Raw genomic sequence first — 23,806 nt, forward strand, 5'->3', positions numbered from 1 at the left:
CTGGTGCTATTTGAACAGATACAAAAAAAAACACTTTCTAATTGCCACTTTTGGAGCACTACAAGATTTTCAATACAACGCATTTTTGTTACATACCTATAAGTACAACGACACTACTCAGAATCTAAGGTGAAAGGTTATATCTACCTATTTAAAAATAAATAGTGTCTATAAGGGCTCTGGAATCTTGGACTATACAGCTAGGGTGACCGCATGTAAAAAAAATTGGGCGATAGAGAGGATCAGCGACAAGCACTTTTTCCAAATAAACCGAGGGTCCAACGTGTTTCGTTTAGGAGCCACCTCCAAAGAAGAAGAAGAATTTGGATTTCTTCTTTAATTTTTTCTCAGCAACCATAAGAGTTACAAAGATAGGTGGCACGTCTTTGAATAGGTTTTCGGGTATGTCCTATCCGATTTTGAAAAAATTTTCAAAATTCGTACCGCGAAAGGGCACACCCCTACTTGGGGGTGCGAAAAAAAATTCTTATTTCGACGAAATTTCGTATCTTGGGGTTTTTGAACATGGAAATGACGAATCTGGAATAAGTTTTTAAAAATTAAAAAAAAAAGTTCCACTGCAATTCTTGGCCGGACAACGAAAATGGAAACTATATTCCACGAAATTTGGTGTGTAGGTACATACTTGATGAATTAAGGAACAAAATTGTCGAACAGTTTTTTTAAATCACTTTTCAAACAAAAGTTATACTCATTTGAAAATTAGACCTTCGGGTTACAAAGTGTCCCCTGCCTACTAGTGAGTGATCTAATTTCGCATGTATAGTTAATTGAAAATGTTGCAAATAACAAAAAATAACGATTTAAGTGTATTTGGAATATTTCATTCTCTGATGGGAGGTATACAGTGTGCTTCCCCTTGAAATTCAGTCACCATGCGATCAACCGATCTTGTATAGTAACCCTTGACAAACCACTATACATAAAGGGATCTGACATAATTTTGTCGGCTAACAAGAATGACCGTTTTTTACGTTCTTCAACTAATTGTTAAAAACAAATTTTCGGATTTCCAACGGTTATAATGAAATATGGTCAAAAATGTGAAGCATGCACAAATGTTAATTTTTGATAGGTAAGTAAGCTAAGTATGTTGTTACTGGCTCCTAGTACTACACATACCTATACAAAGTCTCCTCTTTTAGGGAATTATTTCCAGGTAGAGGGATATTTTTACCTAATAGGACTGGCCTAAATATCATACGGGACAAATCGCCGAGACGTCTATATATGCAGACTTGATATCAATAAGTACATTAAGAACTACATACAAATATAACGCTATGAAATCGAAAAGTGTCGTTCCTGTTTAAAAAAATAGCTTTGCAGACCACTCCCTAATATTGTCCGTTAGACTAAGGTATTTCATAATAACACTTTCCTTCCACTATTGTCAATAGAGCTAACGCCCGAAAGTATGTAACCAACAACAACGTCTATTTTTCATTTCAACTTTCGAGTAGAGGTAGAGCTCATCGTTTAAAGGGAAAGTATGCTTTGACATGCGTTAAAATTAATTCTTTAGAATTGCCAAAGGAAGTGTCTTCAAGCAAAAGTCTGGAGGCTTTAGTTTATTTAGTACTTAAGCAAATGTTAGCCAGCTTGACTAGCAGGCCCGTAATGGAGTAGCAGGGTTGGCGGGTATTTTGCTAGGTGAGGCTTAAGAAGTTTTTGATAAAGACTTCCTCTGCAATTTTTGTAAAGGAACCATCAACCATGATTTCCAGTGAGAACAAGACCACGTTCTAGGCGGAGCTGAGCCCCACCTGGCTACGAGCGTCTTGGCTAGGGGAGTAAATACTTTGTTTCATCTAAGAGAGATCCTGGTTCAAATCCCGATTTAGGGAATGAAACCCATCGAATTGTGTTTTAGTTATCGAAACGAACCGTAAATAGTTATTTACCAATTGTTAAAAATTAATGTTTCAAAAACCACCCTTCTCACTAATCTCATCTTCCCCTAGCTAGCACCAGGGACACAGCTCCTAATTTTGTAAATTCCATAATACAGCTATTTTTTATTCAATTCGGAGTCCATTTTTTTTACGTTTGACCGTTTAGTTTCCAAAGCTATTTGGTACCTATCCTAATGTTGGAACGAACATATCTCCTCTATCAATAGCTTTATACATACCGGTTCACACGGCCCCAAGCAATATTTCACGTTGCATTGGAATATCACACCATACGACTCTGTGAATCTGAAGGCTTCGTAAACCGACTGCAACGAGTTTCCATCAGGAGTGAAGCCAGGGAAAATACTTGGATCGACAGGACAACCTTCATCATCAATAATTTGGAACGTACTTTTTGAATCCTTAGCCATGGCGACACAGCTTCGAGCGAAAATACCGTATGGTGCTGAAAAGAAACACAGTTAGCTATTGCTGAGCTAAAATTGCTAAAAGATCAGATGTAACTATCGAGTTTGAATTATTATTCCCGGCCTAAATTTCGTATTATTTAAACGAAAAAAGGAGAAGCCTTTTGCGCATTTACGGTATACTAATTTCAGTAAAAGCTCTTATGGACGATGTACAATAAAAGATGATTTGAAGAGAGTTTCAAAAATTCCTCATGTATAATACCTATCACTAGGGATAGGTACCTTACGAAAAAAATGCCAGTGCATTTATGATATGCATAATATTCCAAAAACCATTTCACAATGACTTACGCAATATCAAATTATTTTACTTAGGTAACCGATGCGACCTACAAAAATCTACATAGGTATACCTACTATTTTATAAAAAATGAAAATGAAAATTATCAACTACTTACTGTCTTCGGGAATCTCGATTCTAAACGTCAATTTATCTCCAATTCGTACAGTTTCCACTTCCCTGGATCTGCTATCCAATATACGAATTCTTGGGGGTGGCGCTTCGGGAGCCGATGTAATACTAATCATCTCTGGATCTCTGTAAAATAAACATACCTACATTCAGCTAGAGTTATGCAAATCCAATATTACAGTCTATAGAACACGTAATTTATACGGGATAAATCTACAATCGCAGACAACTTTGGAAGCGTCGTTTTTTTGCACTCCCTACTTCCTTTCCAATAAAAGAACGAAAACTCAATTAACTTTTAATCACACAATAAATGATGTTTGTGGCGTTTTATGCATTTCGATAGGTAATCGATTGGGAATTAATTTGGACCAACCACTTTCTACGCAGGGATTGATTGGAATTCGTACCGAAATAACTGAAATTCGTTTAAAATTAATTACGAAGTCCAGATTGTTGTTGAAATATCCTCTTTTAAGTGAAAATCAGTTGGAGCTAGGTATTTGTGTAAACGGCATAGCATTTATGCTTATGACAAAATGGGTATTTGGCTCTAATTAAATTCAGCGAATCACCTAGTTTGTTAAGTAGGCACTTCACTTTCGGAAAAGCTGTTAATAAGTACAAGAAGGAACGGTTCTAACCTAAATAATACCGGCATAATTATTTTCCTCCAATTTATTATAGGAAAAACGAATTTCCTTCGCAAAGGAATTGAAATTAATGAGTTGGAAAATGCTCATCGAGTATTTTATGATTATGACAGAAATTTCGCGTTTATTTTACATTTTTGGAAAAACGTCTGCAATAGCGCACAATCCTATTTTCCAGTCCTAATTTTGGAGATTACATTTGCTTAAATTCGGATTTGTTAGTGCCGCGGCGACAAAAAGCAAAACTTCGGTAAGTTTACCAAAACGGTAGTCTAGTATCAATCGTACAATAGAAAGATGCAGAAACTATATGAAATGTAAGCATTGTAAAAACTCTGGTACTTTCTGCACAATTTCAGTTCAAATATTAATTTCGGTAAGGGTAGTTTGAGCAATTCATCAGAACTCCAAACGTTGATTTTGATGACAATCTCAAATCATAGATAAAGTTAAGTTCGGCCTTCGGGTCAGTTTCTAAGACCTCATCGATCCATTATAATCCAAACTCGACTTTTAATATCTACACTTACCTGATAGGCATCATTCCAAAGGTAATATTCTTAGACGACATGTCGTAGGTGCATTTCACTTTGTATATTTTATCAGCCTTCGTCATCACCACGCTATGATGTTGTAAAACGACGGTATTACTATAAACTCCAGTCTGAAAATAAAATTAAATCACTCGATTGTATCGTACCATGAAATGGACGCACTTACAACTGATTGAGTGTTGCAGTCTTGACCAGTCATCGTAAGATCTAGCCTAAAGAGATCGCTGTTAAGAACGTCGACGTTGCACGTTTCAGATCTTCCTAACGCATAAATTCTTCCGTTGAAAGGCTTGTTTGTCCTGACTTGTACAGCTATCCTTGTATCCTTGCAGTTAACCGACACTGGAATGGTAATTTTTAATCTTTTGTAATAAAACCGATCTGATGTAAAGGTAAATTACCATCGTAACATGTTCCGGTCTTATCGCAGTTAATATCGTTTCTTGTTAAGTTATTGAGATTGGGATCTTCAGTAGCTTCGAATACAATTGGAAGATTATTATCTGACGTTTGTCCTGTTTGTGAGGATAGTTCTGAAAGAACACAAAATGATTCGCAAGTTCGAAAGGCAACATCAGATCATACTTTCGCAGACGTTTTCGTAATAAGTTCCTATACGTTCGCCATCATCTAGAAGCGGACGTTCTGCGTTCAAATACGTACTGGGCCCATCGGGTAGGGTTTTATGGTCCAAGTGGAACAATTGACAATTATATTGCGAGCCTATTGGGGCACCTCTATATAAAAAGGATCGGCATAAAAATTCGTTTTCAATTTCGCATGCCAGCCTACAAGCGGCCTCGCTCGTTACTTGAAGTTCTTTGTCGGTGTAGTAGTGCAGTCCCGCATATTGTGACACCTTATCATCTGCGACGCCAATTCTTGGAATTTGGTAGATACGGTTCCCTTTACAAGCTTGGTTTCCCTTCAAACATAGGTTTTCAAAGTAATCAACGCCCTGGACATCGATGAACTGCACAAACTGGCCGGTTGTTCGCCTGTCTGAATCGCTCAAGTGACATTCGAGGGATGCATAGTTATATTCCAAAGATCGGCAAGTAAATCGGTGCTGAAACAAATTTTTAGCTTTAGTGTGTAATAAATTCTTTCAAAAATTACAATTATCGGCCTTCCACTAACTTGGGCCAAATGGTCCTCTTTTTGTGAATCTGAGCTATCAGGTATAGTTTTAAAGTAAATGGTTGAGTGCTTTATTGACTAAATGAAAATGCGTTATTTACTAAGATATGATAGTTTTGACTACAGATAACGGGCGATCAAAAATGAGTTGCTTTCGAGTCGCCTTTGGAAGTTCAAGTTAAATACGATTTCCCATGTAAACAAAAATTCCAAAGGTGACTCGACAGCAACTCATTTTTGATCGCATTGTACTTATAAGTGAATCTAGTTCGATGTATCCTTCTGATTCAAGCAATTAAATATATTATGTCTGTCAAAACAAACCAACCCTGTGTCTGCCGGTAAGGCCAAAACTTCAAACCCGAATATCTCTAGAGCGGAGTGCCGGAAGTCGGTGAACACAAGAGGAAAAAGGAAAGTGCACGAGACGCATCTGTTGAGGGGGTTGCTCTTCTTCAAAAAACCTAAGCATCGTACGTAGTAAAGCAAAAGACTGTTGTGCGTAACTCGTATATTGACGATCCGTTTTTTTGTGCATACACGAATTATCATTCGTTTGGTTGCGACCGGTATTTGTTGAATTTGGATGGATTTATGAATGATTTTGGGAATCAATAAATAGTCAATTATAGTGTGCAGAAGATAGTCGACATAACTCACCGGTTCAAAACCTTATTTAATTAATTCTGCAAACATTGTCATCGGTTCTGGTTGATAACCATTCAATATTGTCAATCGGTGTATGGAAGGGACGATTTCGTTACTTATTGAAGCGTCAAGTTCTTCACTACAGTCCGGAGTCTCGCGCCAAATCAATACATTATTTCTACTACAAAGTATTCTTGAATCAGAGGAAGACGAAGATGATGTGAATTGGCATTTCATAAATATTAATTTACAAAAAAAACGAAGATCTCGACCACTGATCGCTAACTTAATCGAATATTTTGAAAGGGAACATGAAAATGGGGCCTCTTTATGTCCATTGTGAGGTGTCAGAGGTGTGTACCTATTGTCTGTTATTCAAAACCAAATAACTTTTATCGTGGTACAGTAGCTTTGAAACTAAACATTTCGACCGTTCAATTTCGTTAAGGACAACGGAGTCCACTGAAAATTCAAACTAAGAAAGTTACATAAATAATTTCGTTGAATCTACGAGAGATCCTAAAGGAAAGCCTCTTCGGTAAACAGGCTGTAGTTCGATTTTACCACAACGAAAACAAGAAGATCGGCGAACAAGTTAAGCGAAAGTTGATCGCCCTCGCTCAACAATCAGCTGGAACGATGCACGTTGATGTTTTTGGAAAAAAATATGACGTTCCTAGAATCTTGAAATTCGTAACCTGGTTTTTATTAATACACAATTCGAAATGTTTTGTGGATTTTCTTTTGCTTTTGTTGTCTTTGATAACTTATTCCTTGTATTTGTGTGGGCTATACTAGGGTTTTTGTCCCGAAAAAGGTTTCCATGACATCGCCATATTTATATGTTCTCGTCTTTTCTTACGCGGAACATTTTCATTCAATTTCCTTTCCCATTTGTGTATAAAAAGAACCGCCATTTTTAACACCGACTGCTACCTAGATTCGAAAGTGCTCCGAAACGTCCATCGATTTGACATGCAGGTAACAGTGGCTCTGTTCGTGAGTATGGAGCAAGTCAAGATTGCAGTCGCTTCGCGGCTTCTGCTACTGCGGGCGGTGTTATCACGAAAAAAACAATTAAAATGATTTTTTAAAATTTTCCTTTACGTCTACCTTGTTAGTAAAACATCGCGACATAGGCAACCTGTTACAAATAACTACCGAAACTTTTTTTTAGTAATTTTTACTTACAATGCAGCCCTGTCTGAATGGATGCCTACATCCGTATTCTCTTCCATTGATTGCATGATGCTATGTAAACATACTTAGCGGTGACGTCATAATGCACGACGTACGGACAAACTACGCAAAATCCTACTATAGCTGTGTCTTATTAAGCACAAAAATAAGGGTAACTGTGTATAAAGTATAGTCGAAAATTTTAAGTTTTCGAAATATTGGCTCAGTATTATTATTTTTTCTATTGTAAATATGGTGTCGGTTTACGGATGTTTGTTAGTTGGCCACGACTCCCCACCATGGTGCCGAAAAAACCCTAAACACTAAATAAATGCAATTTTTTCTTACCGTTTGTCAATTATTAAAGTAATCATGCCGGCGCGATTAATTTATACACGCGATCATTTAAATCTGTTTTTTCACTACTAGCGTGTGATGACATGATTATTAACCTTTTTTCCACTTGTAAAGTAGGCTTTCTCGGCATTTATTCAAAGTGGTTAATAATGTGGACATTATTAACTACACCTTTTCCACTTTTATTCGAGAAGTTGTAAATTGTATTTGAGAATTGTTACTTGTATTTGAGAAAACGTCAAAGTAGATGAGAATAGTCAGTTGGATTTGAGAAAACATCAAATGTATTTGAGAATAGTAAATTGTATTTGAGAAAGTATCATTTAATTTTATTGTATTTTAGAATGTAATATTATTCCTAATGAATTATAATTAAGAATAAAATTTTTATAATTCCGCTACTGTATGTAGTCCCGCAACAGCAGCAGCAGCAGCAGCAGCATCAGGCTATTGTGATTTTGTTATTGATTCTCAAATGCTTAATTTTGCCATTTCTTGAATACAATTTACTACTCTCAAATTCATTTGATGCCTTCTCAAATACAAATCACTATTCTGAACTACATTTGTTGTTTTCTCAAATACATTTTACTATTCTCAAATACAATTGATACTTTCTCAAATTAACTTGATAGTTTCTCGAATAAAAGTGGAAAAGGTGTAGTAGTCAATAATGAGAAATGCCAAAAGAATTCCAGATGGGCCTGTAGATAATAATTATAAGAGTTGTACAAAAGGGGACCACTTATGGAGAAAGAAAGCAGGGTGAAAGAAATAAAAGAAATGACACAGTATATCATGTTCCATTACGATTTAAGTCAATGAACAATCTAAGGATGGATAAGAACAATGGGTACGAAAAGTTAGAATTTTTTGTAATAATACCATGAAAATTACTGTTTTCAACAGCACGACAAGATTTTGAATAAACTGGTCCTCCCGTCAATAGAACGAAATTTCGTTTTACGATGATGCCTTAGTCCCTGAACTAATTTGATTTGCACTGTGTAAATATCAAAAGGCTATTGTTCATTTGCAAATATCAACTACACAATTCCAAAGTTTTAAACGTAGAAGTTATATAAAAGAACGAAATGAAATGAATGGAAAACCCCAGAGTCCAACAAACTTCATTCAATGTCGCAAATGTCTTTTGAATTAGTTTTTAATTAAAATACGGATCCTTTATAAATGATTTTAAGATACCAGTGACTTCGCCAATTTCCGCTTCATTCTCTCAAGATTGTTAGTTTAAATCGTTATCAGATATTTGCGTCTCTTACTACTTACGCTTAATTAAAACTAATTTAATTTATAGAGTTTAGCTGTCTCATTGTAAATTATGTGGTAGCAATTGAATACTTAAAAAATATTTCGAATGGATCTACACATTCCGTACGTACTAAAATTAATGAGTTTTGTGCGTATAAGATAAAAAAGTTTACTGTTTCTATTGCATTTGACTGCATTTGCAACTGGGACATTTTTATTTAATCTATATAACCATGCAAACGACGAAACGCAATAATTTTTAACTCTCAAACAGCTTTAGCATTATGTCCTCAATAAATGGCGTACAAACTGCAAGATTTTTCTTAATTTTGGTAGGGGTTTGAATGTTAAAAAGCAGGTGATATACAACATCTAAGTAGCAAAAAATTATCTACGAATGAATGACTTCCGTATATGATGGAAATACCTTCATACCATCATATTATCAAGTAAAATTTTGGTCGAAACAATCTTGTTGGGCTTGAGAATCCATACAAAATGATCCAAAATCTGGTAGGCCGTTTGACGCCAAACACAAGAGACAATAAACAGTATTGAAAAGATGGTGAAGTGAAGTTTCAGTTATTGTGAAACTCTGAAGAGCAACGGATTGTGGTAAAGGCAATTTTGGATTCAAATTTTTTGTAAATTTTTCTCGAACTTTCGTTGTAAATGTGATAGATTATGAGTTTAAAGCAAAGAGTAATTATGGTTACTCTTTGGTTTAAAGCAAAGAGTATTGGTTACTCTTTGGTTTAAAGGTAGATTTAGATAGTTAATTTTCCTACAAAAGTCATTTGTGGTGGAATTTCAGTAGTGTGAAATGAAGCCCTTCTTTTCTGAATCATTCAAATTGTGGCTGTTTTGTTCTATTGATTGTTTCAGGATATTACGTTGCCGCGATAGCGTAAGTGTATCTCAAATTCAGCCGTGTTGTTGTGGGGTTTTTTGTTTCATACGCAGTGACTTTCTGATTAGAAATCATAACCAGAAAAAATTTCAACGCATTAGGACATCCTTTTCTCGACGATGACAAGGATCCCAATTGGTCGAGCGAACTTCATTTCTTACATGTAATATAAAGAAGGCGGTAATTACTTCGAAAAAGGTAGTGAGAGTGACCATTCAGAGGTAAATTAACAGATGGATTAACTCTCTCAGCCATTGTGGTTTCAATTAAAAGGGAAATTTGATTTTTTCGGTGTAAAAATTTACAAGATAGTGAGAAACATAAAAACACAATTTGCAATTAATCATTAGGGTAAGTAGTAATAATATTATACCTACATTATTTATAAGAAATTTTAGTAGTGTATTTTAGGGCCTGTACTTTTCTTAATTTATATAAATGACTTGCCTTCTACAGTTAATGGTCATTTGATATTATATGCCGATGACACTACAATACTAAGCTCTGGTTGAAGTCTAGAAATAACAAATATAAGAAGTATAGATCTTCAAGGGCAGTCCAAGTCTTGGTTCCACTTGAACAAGTTGTCTCTAAATGAAGACAAAACAACTTTTATTTTTCATTTGCCTATTACATGTCAATTATATCTGTCATATGTGACATATGAAGCAGTCTATTACGCCCAAGGGCGTAATGAGAGGGCATAATGGATTGTCATCTCATTATGCCCTCAAACGGCCTGTCAAATTGATTGACGGGGTTATATTATGTAATAAAAAAGATGCAACTTGATTCGTATGAAGCACTTTAATGTTGGGCAAACAATAATCATGATATTTGTATATTAGAAGTGCATTCTTTGGAACGATGAAAAATAAAATGTTGTATGCACCTCAGGCATTACTCAATATTTAACCCTCGGGCGACTTACAATCCCTCGGGCCGGAGGCCCTCGGGCTCTGTCGCCCTCGGCATAAATATCGCCTTAATGCCCTTGATGCATAAATAATTTTATGTCTTACTAACCTATCATAGCACATTTTATATCTGTGATACGCGGGCATAAAGTACCACTTTATGCCCTAGGGCATTAAGTACCTATCACCATAGTAACTCATTTATACTTAATGACAAAACAAACAAATATTTGCAGGTCATTGAAAATTAGAAACGTCAATTATTAATTGTCAATAGCTACTAAATCACAAGATTGGCCTTATTTCGTATAGTTTCTGGAACTTCTTGCTCATTACGATGAATTGAATTATTTAAAATTACGTTTGACGTTTGGATGGTTTCAATCACATTAACAAATTCGAACCACGCATACTCGATCAAACATAATGAATTATTTTGTAAACGATTTTTGACGATAAAACTGTTTGTAAAACATAAAATTGTGTATGTACCACGGGCATAAACTGATGTTGATACTCTCGGGCGACTAAAAAGCTCTCGGGCCATAGACCCTCGAGCTTTTTAACTCGTCGCCATCGAGAATATAAACATCACTATTATGCCCTTAATACATAAATAACTAATATCGATGAGAAGGGACACTGATGTAATTAACCAAAGCCGGTGAAATTTTTAGGCGTCTATCTGGACTCCACACTTTTATGGACACGCCATATTGACGAGCTTTCCTCAAAACTGAACAGAACTGTGTTCTTACTTCGTAATTTACAAAACCATGTTTTTCGGAAGTTACGCGAACTGCATATTTCGGATTATTCCATGCCATAATGAATTATGGTATTTTAATATGGGGTCATTGCTCCTCTGTCTCTAGAATCTTTAAAATACAAAGAAGAGTGGTTAGAATATTGGCCAACCTAGACTATTGATCTGATTGCAGGCAAGCCTTCACAGATTTGGAAATATTGACCTTACCCTCACTTTACATAACATACATGTATGATTTATATGAAAAGTAATTGCTAAAAATTTAAATACCACTCGGACTTTCACAATTACGATCCGCGAAATATGCATAATTACGTACCTATTAAAAAAAGTCAGTACGGTCCCAATTTTTTAGCCATAAAATTTTTTAATATGTTGCCCACCGCTCTCAAACATTGCAATGAAAAGGAGTTTAAAACTAAAATTAAATCATATATAATAAAACAGGCTTTCTATTCACTAGAAGAATTTTTGACGAATAAATGTGATATAATGGACTAGTTTGTATAACTATTAAGTTTGTTTGTAATGTGTGTGTAAACACTACGTGTAAAACATCAATAAATATTATTATTATTATAGTGTATAGTATTTAGTGAGAGTAGAGAGTGAAGTAAGTCATTTAAAATCATGTCAGTTCGGGGTACCACAAGGCAGTAATATATTCTTATGTGGGTACATGGTAGAAATCTATTTATCAATAAAACAAAAACAGTGACCATGACATTTCGTACTGCGCACATGTTGTTACCAAAAAATGTTAAAATCAAGCTACATGACTGTAAGTGTTTAATGAACATTAGCGATAATTATAATTGTAGCATATTAAAACAAGTAGAAGAGACAATGTACTTAGGATTAATAATTGATAATCACCTAAAATATAATAAACACATAGAATATATATTTGCAAAATTTAAAAAAATTACAAGTAATATATACAAGTTAAAAAGACAATATTATAATCGCCAAATAATGATCACTGTGTACAAATCACTTTTTGAAAGTATTTTAAGATACGGTGTGCAAAATTGGGGGTGCTTGGAAAAACTGTACATAGAAAAATAAATAAACTTCAATTAAAAGCCCTACAACTAGTACACGGAAAACTTAGTGTCACAGAATTATTAGAATTGTGCGATACACTAACACCTTTAGGTTATTACAAATATTATAATGTGATTATCAATTACGAAAATGAGGGGTGTAGAATAAGAGCGGAACATGGTTACCAAACGCGCAGAGATAATTTGTTAGTACCTAGATATTAGAATAAGCATGGAGAGAGAACTCTACCAAGACTGTATAATCAAATTACTTTTGATCGTTCGAACTTGAACAAATCCCAATTCGCAGCAATGTATAAAAATCAGTTAAGGCACGATATTATGAATAATTGTTGTATAATCTTTTTTTTTGTAATTATTAATCTTAAATTTCACCTTTTTGTCACAATGATTGCACTCCACTAACCCCACTGCGTCAATTACTTTGTTTAAGTTTTCTTTTTTAATATTTCTATGTAAATTTGCAACAATGATCGGCACCTACCGATAAGTAATAACTTGATAGGACCGCATTATGTAGATATCTACAATAATAAATGAAATGAAATGAAATTATTAAATTGATCCACCACTGCTTTTAAATAAATGACATTTGGTATGTTACCAACTCTATAGATTTTAGTTTTGCGGGATTTTCAAACTGTCCGCACTAATTTTGGATCACCCGGTATTCCACGAGATCTCAGAAACCGTTGCGAATGTTCAAAATCTTTTTTAAACATTTTTATTGTACCGGTATATTAAATCGGTAAATGAAGCGCGATCTTTTTATATCTGACCAGGTTTAGCAAAATTAACGAGATTTTTAGACTTTTTTTCGAATTTCGGGTACGAAACAATCTGATTTCAGTTCATCGTCAAGAACAGATTGACCTTGTAACGGGAGCCTGCTTTGTCGAATTTTATATACAAGCAAAATGACATGTGTACCGGTTCATAGGAATGGTGAGATGCGTTCGTTAGAAAGCGAAAAGTGAGCGTGTTACGAATTGCCAAGATAACAGCGCACTCGACTATTTCGTTGGTTCCGTGGCTTGAAGCATATGAGCCGCTGTAGCGGCGAAAATCGGTGCTCTCAGATTGGGAAAAATCGAATTTTGTCGCTTCTTCTGCTTTAGTTCCTTTTCAGTTTTTCTGCTGAGCACGCTGAAATACCGAGAGAAGGGGGCTCGACGGGGAGATCAAGCCTAACTTCGATTGCAATATCGTGCCAGTTTTTCCGTTCAATTTACGATCACTCAAATTCTATTGCGCGGTTTTAAGGAAGTGCCGGCCTTACTTGCACAGTTTACGGATATTCCCACAAAAATCGGAATTAGGAAAGAATTAAAGGTGCCGGTATAACGAACCTTTTTGAAGGCTGTTGTCCAATGATGCTACTTTATATACACTCATAAGAACCCTGACCAAAGGGAATTTCATCTGTAAACCTGGCCCATACGAATAAAAGGGAGCAGATGCTTATACTTGCAAAATCCAAAGTAAATACTCGTAAGTGCCCCTTTCCACTGGGCTGCTCAGCAGCTCTGCTTGCGTCCCGTCCCGTGGTTAAGCGGCGCTGCGAAGTCGCCCAGTGTGAGTGGGCACTTACGAGTATTTACTTTGAATTTTGCAAGTATAAGCATATGCTCCCTTTTATTCATATGATGGGCCAATGTCTACGGGTCGCCGCTACTCTAGGAGGAAAATATCGAGAAGGTATTGTAGATATCTGATTGTGGTGTTGTTTGTTTGTCAATCGCCGTGAATTTAAATAGCTTAAGAGCGCCATTAATAATTTTTTGACTGTTAAACAGCGCATCTGTAAGGAACCCTTAAGGTACCTATTACGGATAGTAATCAATTTTCAATTATACAGCAAGGTTTCAAATTTTTGTATATATTAAATAAACTTAACTGGGAAGTGTGATGATTTACGAAATACTTCCCATTTAAGGGTCCAAATGTATTAGGGTGTGTAGATTTAAGGTTTTTGCAAAATTTGCAATGTATCTTATTATGCAACCGAACTCATTGAATAAACTTTCATGTTCATATGTGGGATACACCATACACAACCTACCATAGTTGCAGTTCCAGAAGTGCATAGATTTCGATGTGACTGGATCCACTACGTGTTAGTGCCTACGGGGTGGAACATAGAAGTTTCAACTATAAACACTTAGAACAAATAGATAAATGGGAATGGCAAAAGGGAAAAACTTACTCCAAATCTAGCAGACGAAAAGATCTGTCAGCGAAAATTTTAACGGGTTTTCCAACCCCGAAGGGAAAGTTAAACAATAATTGTTTGAATACTACTAATTAACCGAAAAGAAAAATAATGACGGTATTTTGATCACGGGCAGGCGTTGTAAAATGGTAATAAACTTATTTATGTTGTTTAATAATATGTCGACATCATGCTGTGCGGCCTTAGGCGAAATTTATTAACTTAAACGCACAATTATTTGTAATGGTGGCCGGTGGGAACCATTTACTTATTGATTAGTTTAGAATCCTCTAAGCTAAGGTAATAAAGAATGTTGTATTATACGAGGTTTTCCGTTCGGCTTACGGTAATGCCAGAAGGCATACGTAATATGTCCTTTTCAATACAAAATTTTTAATCTGATTAGCGGAAAACGGTAAAATGCGTGTTATTTCTTACCTCATTTAAGCATGCAGCTAGACAGGCTTCCTTGGAGGATGTGTAGATAAGTGCATTGTCGAGGCCTCTTATCATCTTGTTAGGAATTCTTTCAAATGACCACGGTCTAAGGCATACGTTTTCTGATCGTATCTGTATCTTTGTCATGTAATACATATTCACTGATCTTTGCGGTGCTTCGATAGGGTTATTGGCCGAGGTTTCGTTTTGCAATTGACAAACCGTATCTTGCATTGGCGCTAAAGGATTGACCACAAAGCTGAATGCGGCCGCTTGACAATCGGCTTCTTCACGACACCATCCCTGACATTCATACAATGAAAGGTTTTTGACGGTATAATAGGTATTTCCTTTGTAGTCATAGTCCGTTAGTTTTTCAAATGCTATTCTTCCTGAAAAAGAACAGACATAAATTAATAACGAAGAACGTATATGAAAATGTGTGGTAATTTCGAACGGACTTACTGAAGAAAAAGTAAAGTATTACTCAATTCAGCATTATTGGCAAATAAAATGTACTTTTTTTCTATACTACTTTTGTCAGTGAGCGTGTCATTGAAGATGGAAAATCGCATGACAGAAAATTAACGTTATAACTTGCTAGGAATACTAAAAGTACCGGGTTTTATGTGTGGAAACACTGAGAAGGAGGGAGTAAGATGATGCTGCTCATATACCGACTGATTATTGTTTTTATTATGTGCTCGTGTTTGAAGCACTATCGTATCGTATCGTATGTTGACACATAGACACAACCCTGCCTAACAGCCCCTTTAATTTCTGTTTCTTCTAAAAATTTGTCTCTTCCCTTTCTGGTTATAGTAGAGAAGGCTGAAGATGACGATTCTTCTTTAGCTTTTCTCTTTTCGCCGCCTTCTCCCCTCCACCTGCATTATGCTCACCCTTCACCAAACAGACTTCTCTTTCGTGATGATTCTGATATCTCTAATTTTTTGTAGTAGTAGGATAAGGTATCGATGTCTGATCTTATCGAAGGCTATACACACTTTATATTTACTTTGCAACAGCGTGACGGTACTAATACCCGACAAAAGGATTATGTTGAATTGCAGTGGTTCTAAATTCTTTAATTCAGCAAAAATAAGGCTAAGGGTGAGTTGGTTACAATTAAATTGTGTTTTTTTCGTTTTGAGTGCGGTAATCTACGTGACATGAAAATTGCAACACCAAGAAGGTGTTTGGTACTGGTAAGAACGCCCAGTGTGATATGTTTGCGAAGTAGTAGAACACCATATTTCCAGTTTTTTCAGGAGTTGGAAACTTTTCCAATAAGACGCTCGTACTCATACAACACTGCATCCCGGTTTCAAGATATCAACGACCGTCTCTTGTCTTGGCCAGTCAAATCTCCCGATCTTCCGTCTATTGAACATGTGTGGGGCATTATGGATCGAAGATTGAATATGGAAAATACTCCATAAACGCTGGAACAACTTCAAGGTCTTCTTGGCATTGCACTTTTGTAATTGCCACTCCAGTGCTTAATTAACTTCTTTTCAATTTGCTAGCAATTTTCTATATTTTCGGCGTGTTTCGCTTGTACGATTAAAACCAGAGATACTGTCTTTATTTTCGAATCCGTAAGGAAGGCCGAATCGGCTCCATTGATTTATGTGTTTTCTTTTTGTTTGTGTACTTTAATGATTTTCTAGTTACATAAAAAAACATTTGTGGCATATATACTATATGTTCAAGATGAAAATGAACAGCATGGGTATCTTGAAAATCGTAAAAGTTACAAATCTAGTTTAATGGCAAAAGATTCAGATTTAAGGAGTTCGTTCTTTTTTTTAAAATTTGAACTTCAACGTTGTCATGTATTGTCATATTTGCGTTTTATGAAAAAGTTTACTGACCTTTGGGATAATAGCATTTGGTATTGCGTTGCGTAAGGTGAAATTTAATTAGTTTCAAGATAAGCACGTGTGGTCCGCATTGGGAATAATAATACTTTGAGTGTGTGTCACTGAAACCTTTCTAAAAGGTTCTCTAAGCATTCACTAAAGTAAGATTTTTCTTTCCATCATCCGAGAAGCTACAAATTTAGTCGCTAAATTCAACAAAGTCAGTTCGTGTTATCTCAAGATTAAGTGTAATAGAAAATAAGTAAAGTTTTTGAAACTGTCAGCGAGTGTTTGTTTGGTTCTTTGTGCAGCAGAAAATTGCACTTAACGACCACATAATTATATTATTACACTGTAAGTAATCAAGATTTCTTTAATTAAGGGTCTATCGATCGCTTGCATGCGTGGTATCTTGTAAACAGGCCCCGAGAGCCTCTCATTCTTTCAGCTTTGTCAGTGTGCCCATAGCCCGAATAAATGTTCTTGTATTTCTCAATGAACAATTTTGTGTTTAATTGAACCCTACATTTACGACCCAGGATTAGTGTTCTCATATAGAATTTGATATTCCGTTCAGATATATTAATTATCTCAAATTTATTAATAAAAACTGTTTTGTTAAATTTGCGCGAATTCCGTCCATTAATCCGTCGGAGAGTTTGAGATCCTATGAAATGGATTTTCACGTGGGCAGAACGAACTTTCATATCTATGGAGCGATTTTTATGAAATTTTTGTAAACCTCAGTTCCTTAGTTCGCCGCTAGAGGCCATCTGAGTGTTATAGATTTCATTGACCTTACTTCATTCTTTTGTCGCTAGAGTTAAAACTTCGTAGCTTTCTGCACCTCGTTTTATCCTTTCTTAAATTTTGTCTTGCGCTTTCCCTGTACTTGTTCCCTTCAGAGAAGATCTGGCCTTCCTCGTGCCAGCAGCAGTTTTTTTCTGGATACTGTTATTTGACTTATGTCTACCTAAAAAGGTAGCCATATTTCTTTGGAGTGTTTCTCTCTATCACGTGATGAACTACTACACTACCTACTTTACACCTGGCGATTCGAATATTGTTCCTGGATTTTGACTGTAAGTATTAACGAAAGCTTTTGGAGATTATCGCTTCGATATTTCTGATCTTACGTACTTTGCATTTGTCGTTACTGAAGATTACGTCTTACCGACGAGGCTCGATCTTGTCTAAGTTATACTTTTGTTGTTTCGAAGACGCATTCGTACTACCTTAACAACGTCTTTCATATCCTCCTGTATATTAGTCTCGATTTAATGATTTGCTTTTTAATTGTAAATTAGTTTTTTCAGTTACGGAAACCTAGTCCGATGTTTATATTACTTGCGCTATCGCGAAAAATTTGTTCGTGGTAGTACATTTATGTTTTGTATTAAGTAGATCATTGCCGTTGTAAATAAATTTAGTTATTTGTGCATCGTAAAGTTTAAACTTTAACTAACGGTACGTTTATGCTTTTATATATTCGAATTGTACGCACAATTCAATCAAAATTTTGCTTTTGCTAATGTAAAGTCATTCGAATTAAGTATTGATTTTTATCGGTTTTTAATATACGAGTACCTGATTAGTCTCAGACGTTAGACATTCCAATTGCAGTTTTTTTGTTTGTGTGTGTTGTTACAGATAAGGAAGAAAAGGACCTTTATGAACTAAAAAGGTCGTTACAGTCAGAGTTGAAGGGTAATTTTTATTTTCGACGACTCCTTGATATAACGTTTGATTACATATACTGGTCTTCGATGCAATCGAGTTGTAATTACTACATTGGTTTGCATGTCTTTTATTTCAATGGTTTGAATAGTCATAATTATAACTGCTTTGTTTTCTGCGGAATGATTAATTTTGATAATTTTCCGGACTACGATTTGATCCCTTTTTGCTAAAAATTGATTTAAATGGAAACATTGGCATTTAAGACGTACACCCTTTCCAGGTGTAGTTCATAATACCTCAACTGTATTTCAAATTAGTCCATTTAATTTCAGAAAATATCAAAAGTACATAATCACTTTAACTTCAGAACAGGTTAAATGTATTTCAGATTATATCATATCAGAAATCTGGTTGTATCTTTTTTTTTTCATCAAATTGTGTTCCGTTCTGTTAAGGCGGCGTTCGATCATACAGGGATACTGCTTTAACCCAATTTTCCATCATCTTGATCGATTCCTTCTTCTTCATTACTTACTATATTAATCATGCTTTTGGTATCAATAGATAATCCCGCCATCATTTTTCATTTGCCATTGGTTGGCTCAAGGTAGACCACTTTGGGAGCAGACAAACCACATGGATTTTGTCAAAATGTTAAAATTGTTATTAGATAATTATATTAATGGTACCTATATAAAACCTATCTAATATATTGATTCTAAAAATATGGTCCTTTAGAAAGTTAGTGAAAGATTTTTATGCTATCCGAGCCCACTATAGATAGGGTTAGTCGACCGGACGACCAGAAATGAATGAATGAATGTAATGCGGATTATTATCCGTATTAGGTAGGATGCGCCCCTATTACACCTTATTAGTTATAGGAAAATGACAAAAGCGTCCACGATGTGTCGGTGTCGCTATGATGTAATTTGGGTTGTGGAAAAAATTACATCCCAAACCTGGCTCGATATAAGGTATAAAAGAAATGTTTCATTACTGTCGATACTCGATATATGTACCTACTTATGTATTGAATGTAAAATTGTAGTTACAAAATATAATGATTGCTTACCTAAAATTCCATATATATTTATTACGACTAGGATTAAAATTCTGATAAATCGATGGTGATCCATATTTCTGAAACAAAACAATAGTCGTTAGTATATTTCCTTTGAAAGTAGAGAAAACGCGAATTAGAGAAACGTTTTCAAAGAGCCCTAATAAAAAATCGTTGATGGTGTATCATATCTCGCGTAATGGGCGAGTTCCTCCGGATACGGGAGTTTTATCTTACTTTCTGTTTATATGTGCATAATTTCCCTTGCCAATCAATGCCAAAATAACTCGCTCGTTCATTTATGCCATTATCTCCATTTGCAACAAAATATAAAGGTTGCGTGATATAGCGATGCTCATGCTTTATGCATTTTAATGAGGAAGGTATAGGTGGAATAAGTAATAATAATAAATTACACTTGTATAAGTCATAAGATACAAATCATTAATTCTGTTTAGTGTATTCCTGTCTTAATAATGTCTCGCATCCATTCGCCACAGACGGAGCCGGTAGCTATACATATATTAAACTATTTTTTATTAATCATTTTCGATTTGCCATATTTAAGCATATTTGATAGAATTAATTACGCGCATACTAAATGCCTTCATTTAACAATATTGACTAGACATACATTTACATTGTCGGCATTCCAATGGGACCAAACTTGAGTAAACTAATGTTCCCAGACCCCGGTCAACTTGTCGAATACCTATTTATTAGAAAATTATTCACTTTGTTGTAAAATCATTTTGTAACCGATGTTTAAAGTCATGTCGGTGGTCGATAATGCTACATTCCAACTTCCAAGCAGCTAATCTCTGATCATTTATTATACCTATATTCAATCTATGTGAAATGAGCCATAACGTAGGTCGTTAGATTTTGATATTTACTTAATGAATAGCCTCACGTTTCCTCGCAATTGTACCCTTTTCAAACGACTTTGTTAATGATTTGTAAAATTAGCTCGTGCCGCTCTTCCCATTGGAACGCGTATGATCGAACATTTTTTAAACGTAAACGATCGACTAGGAATTCCAAAAATGCAGAATCACACACGTTCTGGACAATGCCCTCGAATAAATCACGTTATTAGAGGTTAGTTTCCGTTATCATTTACAACATCGGCAACGTGCGTGATAATAAATTTTATTTTGGGTTTCCTGGTGTACAAGAACGACCTCCATTATCTGGAATTACCCACATAATAAATTATTAAAACGCAGTAATGCTGGATACGTTTAATGCCGTTCAAAATACGGTAATCATCTCAAATTGCCATGTAATATCGACTCCAATAAAGATATTTCCACGTAAACTGCATCGATGAAATTATACAACAGTAAAGTATATACGATAAAATAACGAATTATAGCAAACCGTTGCATTTACCGTTTTGAATTTATTACGAATTCAACTACAAAATGCAAAATAAATGTAAATTTATAAATTTTTTAAAGCCAAGGAAGCCTGATAAACTTGTTTCCGTAAATACACGACCTCTTTTTGCCCCATTTTATTGTTTTACCTGTCTATGCTCATCCGTAACACATATTCATTTTTTAATTAAAGCTTTTCGTAATAGTGGCCTTTGCTATTTTCGTGGAATGTATAAAAAGGCAGACAACCGCTACTATGCAAATGATGAATTCATCTAACATGCAATGACTAAAGATAAAGCATCCCTCAACAAACTCTTCTTTTATTACCTATGTTGTCAAACATGGTTGTGGTGTTGGATTTAATGTAAAATTGATTTGATTAATAATGATAATAACAACTTTACTAATGTTAATAGTTAATAATTTTATTAATTTCCATAGTCGTCACAAAAAAATCCACTGTATGGAAAAAATTAGTTTGATATTTGACATACACGTGCGTTAACGAATGCGTGTGCAACAGCGTCCGTCTGTGGCGAAACTCTTACATGCTAGTCGTGCAACTACGTCGCGCATCTACTCCAAATGTTTCTGAAGCGATTGTGACGGCCTTAATGAATAACTCGTTCGTTAAATTAAATTAATGAATAACATTCTACACGCCAATTTGATTACATGAGTTAATATTACAACTCTACAGGGTCTCCCAAGAGGAATGGACAATATTTTGAGAAATTAAAGTAGAGGTTATTTAATAGTTCAATCGTCTCGAAGATATAGCCAACAATATTGTCAGTTTATTTTAAGAAGGTGGCTATAAATCAATTGTCTCTAGCCAACTACAGTCAACTTGGGGTCACAATTGAGTATATATTAACAGTGCATCATTGTTACAAGTTAATTGTCGTATAGATAATATAAATATAAATTATACAAATACACAAAATACAGTTCAGTATAAAAATATATTTATTACAATTTTTGTCGTCAACTAAGCTCTACTTAAATTTGCCAAAATATTGCCAATTCCTCCTGGGACACTCTGTATATGACGTGATCCATTAAAAAGGTAATTTCTTAGGTTAGCTGACCTTGAAACACTTCTATTTCTTATTGCTCTTCTAGTATAAAAACAGTCACGTCAATCATCGCAGGTAGCCGCCCACTGCAAAACGGGTCATTTATGAGGTGTACACAAATTATGCTATGATATTTTCATCTCTATCTAGCCCATGCGCAGAAGAAGACATAAGTTTTGCAGTGGGCGGATACCTGCGACTGTTATACTAGACGACATATAAGTATGATTGGATTAACACTTTGCTGGTTAAATTGGGCTTGTACACGTTTTCTTTACTTTCTTTCTTTTTTCACTTATGTCGACAGGAAAAATTGCGTGGGTGTACTCCCGTGAGCTTTACAAATTTGGCGATAGCGTCAGACATACACGGAAGATTTTTAGAAAAAATATTGTTATTCTCACAGTATTTGAAGATACATGCTTCTACAAATTCGCTTTTCGAGGACTTTTGGAAAAATGCTGGCAAAATGGTTATGGGCCAAAGGTTTTGAGATTATGTACATTTTCTTCACTGTGTTCTTTAAACATTGTAGAGTAATTATTTGACACAAAGCGATTTACACCAAAGTTTAAATAATATTGTTGTGTAAACCACGTTAGGCGGACGTTTTCTTTGGTTCGGTACCTGGAATATCGATGGGTCCCCCTGTATGTCTATTTTAAAGTGTAAATGTGGACGTTAATTTTGAACGCAAATTAGTTGAATTCGTGGCCAATTTTGTAACAGAATTATTAGTTGTTAATTTTGTTTAAATAATTTCTTTGTTTAATTTGTTTATTTTATTGTAAAGTTATTTTGTGTTAGTAAAATTGAGAACATCTGGAACATTTGCGAAGAACTGTAAAAGTTTATTTCAGGTTTTTCTCTGGTGGTACATAAGAAGTTTTTTATCGTAATTAAATTTCAAGATAATAATAATAATAATGGTTTTTATTGATTAGGAAAAAAGATAATACGGCCGTAAGTAGGTCCGGTTTGATCTTTCGATCGCGCACTATATTGGTTAGGAAGGAGAAACGGGAGTGAAGAAAGGGAAAAGGTTTTTAATAAGCAAACCGGACGTTAAACGTAGCCTTTTATTGATTAAGCATTTGTTTGGTGGCGGTGATGCGTTTTAGAAGAAATTTAGTTTGAGTTCCACGAGTATTAAGAGATTGAAGTCGTCGTGTTAGAAGTGAACCTTAAGTCGATTTAAGCAGAATCGTATTTTTCCGGTTTACGAAAAAGTTTAATCGGAGTCCCACGATTATCAAGCACTTGTCGCTTAATAGAGGGCCTTCAAGTTATGAGTTAAAGAGGGTTTGTCTCTCATCAATAGGGCAAATACTATACTTGTAATTACAACGAAGGCAGTGTCGTTTAAATCGAAGTTTGAATGCGAGAAGTGAAGTTCCGAAGTGTATCATAATTATGTGTCTGTTTGTTTGAATATCGCAGTTTTGGGATTATTGGCGCGTTCAAGTAATTAAGTTTTGTTTTATTTAATTGTCTATCGATCGCTTGTAGCGTGGTATGCGTTGTTCTGGTCACGAGTTCCTGTTTTTCTTTCAGCCTCATTGTTCTAAGCCAAATAAATTTGTTGCATTAGTAAATGATTGGTTTTGTGATTAATCGAGTCCAGAATTACGATCTAGATAACAGTGTTCATGTTAAATTTTTCTAATTGTACTCGGAATGACATCAGGTGTCCATTAAAAATGAATTGCTGAAATTAATAAAATTATATGTGCCCTAGAAAAATTATAATTTTTGTTTTGTTAGTACCTGATTTCAAAGGGGGAGGAGATGTATCGCAT

General features: G+C 35.1%; 1 protein-coding gene across 2 annotated transcripts in view; it reads right to left on the reverse strand.

Moving 5' to 3' along the window:
• LOC116165892 overlaps nt 1-23,806 on the reverse strand; it is a 56,443-nt gene that overhangs the window by 1,116 nt on the left and 31,521 nt on the right. For both annotated transcript variants that reach the window (XM_031480630.1, XM_031480631.1), the window contains exons 2-9: nt 19,556-19,623; nt 14,936-15,327; nt 4,612-5,095; nt 4,428-4,559; nt 4,193-4,368; nt 4,003-4,136; nt 2,806-2,945; nt 2,156-2,382 (exon numbers count right to left, since the gene is read on the reverse strand). In XM_031480630.1, coding sequence (XP_031336490.1) covers nt 2,156-2,382; nt 2,806-2,945; nt 4,003-4,136; nt 4,193-4,368; nt 4,428-4,559; nt 4,612-5,095; nt 14,936-15,327; nt 19,556-19,619 — 1,749 coding nt within the window. In that variant the 5' untranslated portion in view covers nt 19,620-19,623. The remainder of the gene's footprint in view (nt 1-2,155; nt 2,383-2,805; nt 2,946-4,002; nt 4,137-4,192; nt 4,369-4,427; nt 4,560-4,611; nt 5,096-14,935; nt 15,328-19,555; nt 19,624-23,806) is intronic.

This window comes from Photinus pyralis, unplaced genomic scaffold (genome assembly GCF_008802855.1).
Source record: "Photinus pyralis isolate 1611_PpyrPB1 unplaced genomic scaffold, Ppyr1.3 Ppyr1.4_LG3a, whole genome shotgun sequence".
NCBI lineage: Eukaryota > Metazoa > Arthropoda > Insecta > Coleoptera > Lampyridae > Photinus > Photinus pyralis.